Source organism: Hyposmocoma kahamanoa, unplaced genomic scaffold (genome assembly GCF_003589595.1).
Source record: "Hyposmocoma kahamanoa isolate Upper Pololo Valley unplaced genomic scaffold, ASM358959v1 96816, whole genome shotgun sequence".
Taxonomy (NCBI): Eukaryota; Metazoa; Arthropoda; class Insecta; order Lepidoptera; family Cosmopterigidae; genus Hyposmocoma; species Hyposmocoma kahamanoa.
Window position 1 is genome coordinate 77 of NW_020655263.1, and position 9,672 is coordinate 9,748.

The 9,672-nt window shown below is 38.5% G+C and overlaps 1 protein-coding gene across 1 annotated transcript; it reads right to left on the reverse strand.

Annotated features, from left to right (window-relative positions):
• Nucleotides 1-211: 211 nt before the first annotated feature.
• Nucleotides 212-7,952, reverse strand: LOC113238554 (xaa-Pro aminopeptidase 1-like; the record flags this gene model as incomplete). Its single annotated transcript, XM_026475376.1, has 8 exons — nucleotides 212-283; nucleotides 380-613; nucleotides 1,977-2,184; nucleotides 2,489-2,750; nucleotides 2,850-3,117; nucleotides 4,395-4,611; nucleotides 5,568-5,771; nucleotides 7,690-7,952. Coding segments are annotated over 8 exons (1,728 nt in total), but the record flags the coding sequence as incomplete, so codon positions are not given.
• Nucleotides 7,953-9,672: the final 1,720 nt, after the last annotated feature.

The window sequence follows — 9,672 nt, forward strand, 5'->3', positions numbered from 1 at the left end:
CAAATAACTGTCAAAGTATTATTTGTCTGTGTGTCAGTCTGTGCTTCCAAAATTATAATATAATATCATCATGGCATTCCGTAAAAATGGATATTGAAGCTTTTTTCATTACTGTTCTTAGCTTAATTTGCTTATCTAAACTTCAACTGAGTTTGTTCTGTAGCGACACCAGAATGAGTCAATCATAAAACCCCGTAGATAAGTCACTCACCACTAGTAATGAAGTATCCTTCCCTGAAAGTATGCAGATTTGTGTCCTGCCGATAATCAATAACTACTGGATCTGTGGAAACAATAGTAAATTTTTTATAGCCAAATATGCATGAATAAATATTATTGCTTATGCTCTTGATCTCGCAGTTATTAGATATGATCTTACCTTCACGTCTGTTCAAAGCAGCTCCCACTCCGTATCCAGTAGGATGCAAGTAATCCTGCTTAGCTATCCATAAAGGTGCTCTGGCGACTGGGTCTGTGTGGGCAGCAGGCAAAGTCGCAGGGATTTGTAAGGTTGCCATAGCAGCGAGGGAGCGTAGGACTGTGGTGTAAGCACGGCGGATCTCCTTGGATGGGACCCCGTATTGCAGCGTACGTGTTACTATTGTTGTTCCCTCTGAAAACAGTGAATGTGGGTAAGATAGCTGGTAGATTAAAAAAATCCTTAGATGCACTAATCACGTGGTTATCGTCGTCCTACTTTACCGGCTTTTTGTTATTTTACCTTGGATTCAGTTGAAACGGTTACCCATTTGGAAGCGACATTTAATGCAGGCAGTCTCCGAATGAGGCGATGCCAGTTTTGTCAAATTTGATGCTAGCAAAACGCAAGCATGTCTATTCTCCACTAAATTTAGTTCCTTTGAACTGACTCCGACTTTTCGTGAAATATCCTTACCGATAGCTGACAGTTTCCAGCTTGGAATTAACCTGTCCTTTCAGTTGTGTCAGCTTGGAATTGAACTTCGGCAGTTACTTAAAACTAATCCATGGCGAAAAATGCAGCCAAGCTTGGACGTCCTTCTATGGTGAAGCGATTCTTCACCGGGACAATTGTTTCAGCTGTACCAAGCATAAGTCCGGTTGTGTATGGAGTACCGCTGCCACCTATGGGATGGTTCTGCTAAATACCAACTGGCCACCTTGGATTCAGTTGAAAAGCTTACCAAGAGGCTTAGAGGTGACTCTGAATTAGTAGAGGTGAAGCTGCAGAGCCTTGAACACCGCATAGAGTTGCCTACTTATCGATATTTTACAGCATTACTTTATATCACAGAGAGTGCGATAGAATTGCACGATTTGATTCCGTCTTCTCCTTTCCATCACCATAGACTTGACGCAGGCTTGGGTTCCACCCCTATGTTGTGGATATTCCAAGGTTTCGCACATTATATGGCCAATGGCTGTAATGTAGAATTCTCTGCTCGCAGACTTATTTTCAAGGCGAGAGTGGATAGGCTTTATTTAGGTAGGTATGCATCCTTCATCGTCACTTTCCATCTGGTGAGATGGAGATCAAATGCGCACTTGCATTGTGTTAAAATAGTACATTACTTACAGGTAAATGGTACTGTGTAATGTGGATTGTTTAGATATGGAAGGCCAAAATTTTTGCCACACACGACCTGACTACAAGGGTTTCACTCCAGAGAACCCCAATTAACTAAACACAATGTTTTAAAATTATTTATAAAATTTGATTCTATATGTTTTTATTTGTCATGTTATGCATCCCTGTTATTTATTTTGAACTCAGCTCTCCGGAGAATGTCTAATTTGGCATCATTGCCGTTTGCACTATTTTGTGTGCAGTTTAAATTTATATAAATAAAAAATAAATTAGCCTCTCATGCATAACCTACTATTTGTTTTCGCTTACTTACTTGTTGGTTGCAGGTCTCCTGGGGATAGATACCTGTATATCGATGTAAGATATACCTCCTTGAGTAATAAGTTCTTGATAATTAATAATAACTTACCAACATACTGTCCACCGGACTGGATAATTAGGGTGGAGTTACTAAAAATCCGTCGGTTAGTAACATTAGTGGGTCGGTAGTCGGGGATGGCAGCGTTGGGCCCGAACGCCACGCGTGTCACCATGGACTTGCCGTTGAAACCCGCTTGTGTGGCCCGTGTTGCGTCCACTTTTGTCACTACAGATATTTCTGTGAGGCCAGATTTACCCTGAAAGCATGGTTTTGTTGGTTGGAAGTGAGTGTTACATAAAGAATATAATAACATGAAAATTGTTGGAAAGAACGGCCTAAAAAGTTACTTTTGTTATTATGATCTCAGGTTAAGTACGTCTTGTCTTAATAGGCCATTCAACCCAATTTTCGTCTGGCAAGTAGTTAGGTGCTTGCGTAACGAATTACAAATCGTTTTAATATAGGTATTGAACTGTGAAGAACCTCCTCCGTTTTTTGAAGTCAGTTAAAAATACGTGAAATCAGAGTCCAAGTGAACAAATTCAATTTGCCCAACTTACAATGTTCTCCAAATAATTAAGCAAAGTACACATCGCAACCGCGTCTTTCAGGTGTGCTCTTTTCATGCCCTTTATTTCGGCCTCATTCTTCTGTGCTTTCAAATAAATTATAGGCGATGGCAAAAACAGCCTCTTCCCCAAAGGAACGGCTTGTGAGATAGCTGCAGACGCTCCTCTTTGGAACGTTCCTGCTATCGGAATCAGAACTTTGGATTCTGTGGTTCGCCTGAGGTCGGCGTAAATATTTGCGTAATCGATAACTCTGGAATGAAGAGAAGTACATAAGAACAAATGTTAGACTGTTATGAGGTAGCTATCATCGAAATTTTGAAATTTGAACAGTCAGATGCCAAAAACTTACTTAGTACAATTATTATTGGTGTTAAAGCAATTGTAGACAGCCAATGCTTCTCTGACGGGCATCGAGAGCTTCCCAGGTGGGGCGTAGACCCGAACTTCTTTCAGGCTGACGAAGACGAAGGCCTTGAGCAGGGGGGCGTGAGGTGTGTCCTTCCCTCGCACGTTGAGAAGCCACGCGACTTCGTCCAGAGCTGTCACTACCATGGCGTCTGCGCCGTTGGCTGTTAGTTCGTTTCGGACTAGAAGTACTTTTTCGCGCCAGGAGAGACCTAGAAATATGGAATGCTAAACATTCGTAGCAAAGCTGTTTTTTACACATCAGTGGATGCAGGTGCTGACATTTTAACCTTAAGGTCAGCAGATCCTGATGCGGATGCTGGTATTCGCGATAACCCTGATTGGTAGGTACCTATTGCGATTGAGCTATATGTTTGGTTGGTTCTATAATTGAATGTCTACCTACTACTTTATTGTCTTATATCGATTCAACGCGAAAATAGCTTGCACAGACAAGAGTACAGCAACTTTGACGGACGTGCTTCTGGCCCTGTAGCAAAATATTCCTGACTACTCCATTATCAACATCACTAAATATACTCCCGAACTCATAATACGAACCACCTCGCAATTTTGTCTTAAAGGGCTGGAATACAAAAGTAGTGTTATCGTCGAAGAAAAAGTTTTTTCACGATTTTGCACATCCAAATTCCCAACAAGGACTTACGGAAAAGACGTTTAGTATACTAGTTTCAAAATTGCTTAATAGTTTTTGGTCGGTCAAACATTTTTTAAGTTTAGGACATTTAATACTGAAAATGCAAGGTGGCTCGAATTATGTGTCCGGGAGTATATCATATAACAAATATTAGAAAATATGAAATCAGGTAGATGAGCAACTTGGGGCGCGTTCCTATTATGTCGCAACTTCTTATTTATCGTTGGACGACTGTCGTGTTCAGACACGACAACCACGACAGATGGTCGTGTTATGGGAACAGATTGTGTCGTGGACGTTTATTTTATCGTTTAACTGCCTCTGTGGCCGAACGGTTACCATGCCGGACTGCCACGCCGAGGTCCCATGTTCGATTCCCGGGCCGGGCGAATATTTGTATGACCTACATTTATTTCTCTCGTGAGTTTGGGTGTAATTTGGTTGTCTATGTGTGTGTCCATGGCACCCGCGACACAGGGTTTCCCTAGTGCAGGGCTATGTTGAGTGTGTGCGTTATTATATAAAAAAAAACTGTCGTGTGTAGCTGTTCCCACTATATATTGACGACAAGTTATCCGTTCACGGCAGCCGCCTTGTCATTTGCACGACAGAATCGTTTGAAGCTGCGATTACCTATCTGTCGTCACATTTTTATCGTGACTTTTTATTTATCGTCAGACGACTGTTGTTGTCACAACAGTCTGGCGTCGTAACGTCAAAAAAGTCGTAAACAGTTAATCGTATATGTGAACAACTTCATTTAAATATACAAGCCACGACACTTTAAACTGCACGACTATCTGTCTTGACATAATGTGAACGCGCCCTTACCGGTATAGTCAGTATGATGCAACTGTGCAACGATCCTAGAGAACTCCGGTCTTCGTCGATTGAGGTCTGGCTCGTCGGCCCACAGCTGGTCCAGCAGCGTAGGCATGGAGATGAGCGTAAGCCCGACCGAGTGTAGCGAGGCGTGAAGGGAGCCCCACTCGCCGACGGAAGTTAGACGTGCGTCGCCGCCTACGCGTCCGTTGCGACGAAGTTTATCCTGAAGTACAGATACTGCATTATAACAATGATGAAGAATGCTATATTGCGTTAAGAAAACTGTATGTAACCATACAAAGCCGGGTTCGGCACGTAGGGCATTACACTACAACCAATAAAATTTGTTCATCATGCTTTCAATCAAGCAAACTACTCTGACATCGTCACAAAGTCGAATAGTTTTCATTTCATAGGTAAGTAAATTACACTTGAAATCTTCATATTGATTAATATTGCTCATTTGCAAGGCAAGAGAAGGAAGCAAGAAACTCTACTGGTTGCTAGAGCTAAACTTGCAGTTTTGCAAGGCCACTGACTGCAAGATCACTGCTAATTGGGCGACACTAGCAATCATTGAGCTTTACTAAGCAGGCTTAAATGGATTGTTTGTTACATTATCACCTTAAACAGCTCTTGTTAATTTCAACCAATTTGTTTTTAGATATAATTGTAACTTTTTTTTAAAAAAGTGACCTCTAAAGTTGGTAGAATCACATCCATCATTTGCCAAGTTTTATTCAAATCGGTTACCGGAAAGTGCACGAAACCGGATCCATCCCACCTTTATTTTGTTCAAATTGAAATGAGACCTTTTACACCTTTTTTGGGAGCCATCACGTAATATACATACAAAAAATAATACAGACGCATTGAGAACCTCCTCCTTTTATTTGAAGTCGGTTAATATGTTATTAATACAAAGATCGAACACTACGAAAAATTCCTTCGACCCGGCTGGATACAAAATGATACAAACCAGCGCCTTCAGTATAACATGAGTGACGCTCTTCCAACTGAGCTACGGAGCGAACCAGCAGACCTCACGAATTTGTCTATGCTTGTTGCAGAATTTTGGTTCTTCTTTTCGTTTTAACGACTTTTTTGCAGTAGCCATATTTAATGAACTTAATATTAGAAAAAAATAATTTTACACCTTTATGAGATGTAGGTACTGACCGAGATCCACTCAGCAATAGTGGGCTGACTGGGATCATCCTGGTCCACGATAGTCCACGGGCATGGGACCACCGCCCGCGCGCGCTGCATCTCTCCCGCGGGCACCCATAGCGCGGAATAATTGTCCATCACCACCCCAGTGCCTACGCCGTCCCAGCCGCTGTTGTATTCTAGGCGACGTTCGTCTTCTTGTGGTTCTTCGCTCTGTATAAGTATTTTAAAGGATTACATTATACAACCGAGGTCCTTGAGGTCCAAAAACATCTCAAGGCCCTCGGTGGTAGTGGCTGGAAAGTTTAGAAAGATCTCAAGAGCAGGCTCAGAAACGGGTCCCACGTTGGGTCCACCGAAGTAAGTTAGCTACTTTATACAACGCTACAAAAAATAGCATCAAATATATAGTAATTAATACAACAGTTAAATGGTTACAGGTTTCTTACCAAGATATAACTTCGGAACTTTTGTATCCAACAAAAAAGAATCATCCAAATCGATTCACAAATGAATTGGAAGCCTCTATCTTTTTATGAAGTCGGTTAGAAAAAATATATATATAAATATAACAATAATTGTAAAAATTATGAACTTTTATTTAATGTAATTTTGTAATCGCTATTATTTTGTAACTATGAAAAACAGCAATAAAATCAAATTGAACTAGAATAGTATTTTAAGCAATCATTGCATAATGAGGATTCCGGTCACGAGGCTTTGCTGAGAAGAGCCTTTAGTAATAGATACGAGATGATTTTAAGACCTAATTATGTAATGATGCATACAATACTTTTTCTACGAGTGAATAAAATAATGAAACAACCAATATTTTATGTATATTTTGTTAACAATCTTTGACAACAAACCCAAACGAAAGCAAAATAGAACGCTTCAAAATAAAAAACCAAAGAGATAGAAATGTAGAAGTACTTAGCTCGCATAGATTAGAGGATAGAATAGTCTAAGGTTTTAACCAATCTTTTTTTATATATAGGTTTATGGCCTGGTTGCAAGACCTTTAGGTCAATATAAGCAGAGAGACAGTACAGAATTGAGTAGCGTCATAAAAAATAACACGTTCTTTTTTTCTAACACATAATTCTGTGTACACAGTACTGTCATCCTGTAAATTTTGTCAACATCCTCCAGGCTACTTTTTTATACAAGGCCGTGCAACCCAACCATAAATGACTCGAATCACAGAGTAGGAGCTACATTCCTGTAGCGGGACAAATAAAAATAAGTAAGTAATAGCATTTAATTTTATTAACATAGATCTTTAATAACACAAGTTATTCACTTCACATAAAATGTTTCAAAATGTATGCATAATTTTATCACTATAATGAGCTTTACATTTAGCACTGATTATTTTGTGATCTTTATAACAGAAGTAGATTCTACTCTTTTTAAATAATAGGTATGAGTAGCATTTAATTGTGTTCTGACTGTTCTAATCTAGCTATATTCATTCAACTACTCTAATTAAATATTCTATTTTTAAATTGCCATTGTGATTACACACACTCTTGTTGAACAAGACATCATTTTCAACAGATTTTGTTTCATACCCTATGATTTCAAAGTATGCAACTTTCGTGCACGTACGACAGATACTATTGAAATTTTCCTTAGTTCTAAGAATTATTTCAGTTAGTTCATATTTAATTACTGACTCATCGGTGAGTTTACCATGATACACACAAGTGCTATGAAATAAGTCGGAAAAAATTTTTCGTCGGAAAGAATTTGCCAGTTCAGCAGCGAGTACCATAGACAGTAGAATTTTGATTTAGAACTAAAAAGAGCGCCTTTGTGATATGGTTTATGAAGTTATAATTGACAAATTAAAATACACGAGTAGACCATGGCTGTAATGAGAAGAAAAAAGACCAGAGGGTTTTTTATTTGGGGCATTATAGTCAAGTAACCCTGCATGCAATCATACTACTTATTTACGAGCTAGTGTGATAAAAAACATTGTATGTTTCACGGGCGATATTAGAATTACGAACGTCGACCCCGAAGCTTCTTCTAATGGAGTCTCGTTTGTAATTCCTTATTTACCGCCTTTGCTGCCCAATATACCTTTATACAGTACAGTCATGAGATTATATATGCAACTCACCAAATGTTCATCGCTGAAAAAGATCAAAAAAGCGTCAAAGAACGCATTCATTTGCGTGTAACTTGTATTCTTCATGGCCATGCGGAGTCTACCCAACGGACTGGTGATGGGGACATTGCAGACGTCCACGGCTGGTACAGGTAGCAAGTCAGTCATGGTGGTGGTAGACGGACGCGACACCGGGTGCAGCGCGATCGTGGGGGGTAGAGTGCTGGTTGACGTGGGGACAGGCAATATTTGTTGGTTGCGTGCGGCGGTGCATGCTGAAAAAAAAAAGTCCTTGATCATCCGTATTCTATTTTTGAACGAATTTTTTTATATTTTTTTAAGATATGTACCAAGTAATGGGACGAACAAGTCGTGCGCCTGATGGTAAGCGATACGCCTGTCCATAACAGTTGCAGTGTCACTCAGGGCTTCAAAACACAAAGATCTGAGGGGCACTGCCACTGCGTCCGACACCCTGAGACAAATTGATAAGTCTCATGTGCCGTTATTTCACCATCATCCTTATCCTTCAAAACCAGAACTCAGTAATGTTAATATACTGCTTGGACATGTTATATTGACATATATAAATCAGATGTTATATGTTTAAGATGCATTTAGACCTTAGAGGATAGAAAAAAAAATAAAAGAAAGGAGCTGCCCTAACTACAGAATGAACGTGCTTATAACCAAAATTTGAAAATTACAAATGGCGGATTTCTTTAGTGTTGTACCATAATCTATCGATAAGTCATTATCGACATGCAAATGTATGGCTTGAATGTTGAAACTGTTTTTTTTTTGTTTCTTTAGTTTACTGTAACCAAAGTATGCCTAAACAAACTCAAGTCTAATAATTTAATCTCGAGTGGTATATTATTATTAAACCGAACGACGGCAAGGCAAGACAAATAGGTTGTCTATACGTTAATATTGGCCTTTACCCGGCAACGTTGGACTAACATGTCATTGTATTGCATGCTTTAAAAAAATAGTCATTTTTAATAGTTAGAGTTGTCATTGGGAAAAATCAGAAACGAGTGGATAATTTTGTTTTCAGGAACTGAGAATAACTAGTAAATGAGTCTTGTTTAATCTAAATTGAAGATAAAATTATTTACCAATAAACCTACTGATGGAATAGCATTGTCATGTAATCTAGTTACATTCAAAGTTCTGTTAAAATTTGACTCTTCAAAATGAAGCGAACAAATGAAGATGGTCTTTGATCCAACGCTTATATTCGGCAGTCTTTTGATTTCCAACCATTATTTCTTCCTTTTTTCATTTGTAGGAAAACTTGAAATAATTAAAATAGTCATAATAAAACAATAAAAACCTCGTAGTGAATTGTTTTAACAACAGAATATCGATAATATGTATGCTTACAAGATCAACACTATCTCAAAATAATCGTTAACAACAATCATCAAAATATACAAACAAACAGGCAATCTTAAGTAAAAAAAAGCAAAATTTGGCAAGATTTATAAATAAACTACTTAAATAAGTCTAATTACTTGAAATATTTGGGCTATTATGTGATTTATAGACAAAAAAATAACACATGCCTGTGCAATGTAACATTCCATTGATTTCACTTTTTTTCCGTTAATGCTGCACCGTCGCATTTTTATTAATACCTAATTATTCTCACTGTAAATATTTTTGTCCAATTTAATTATATTACATGTGAATAATTCAATAGTACACTTGGAAAAACATTTGTTTTGACATTTGATGTACTTCCCTTTGACAACGGTATCATATACCTCATGTACTGCGAAATGGACACGGTTGGCATTTAAGATGACGTTACGTATTTTCGATTCCCGTGTTTGTAACAAACCAATGTAATGTTATCTCTTTTGGCTGAAGACGGCACGTAATAGTTAAACAAAGACAATAACATGTTTATGTTTTCAATGTCGAAGTGCATCATATACATATAACGTCTGATTTACATATGTCAACGTAACATGTCCTTTAGTTTCC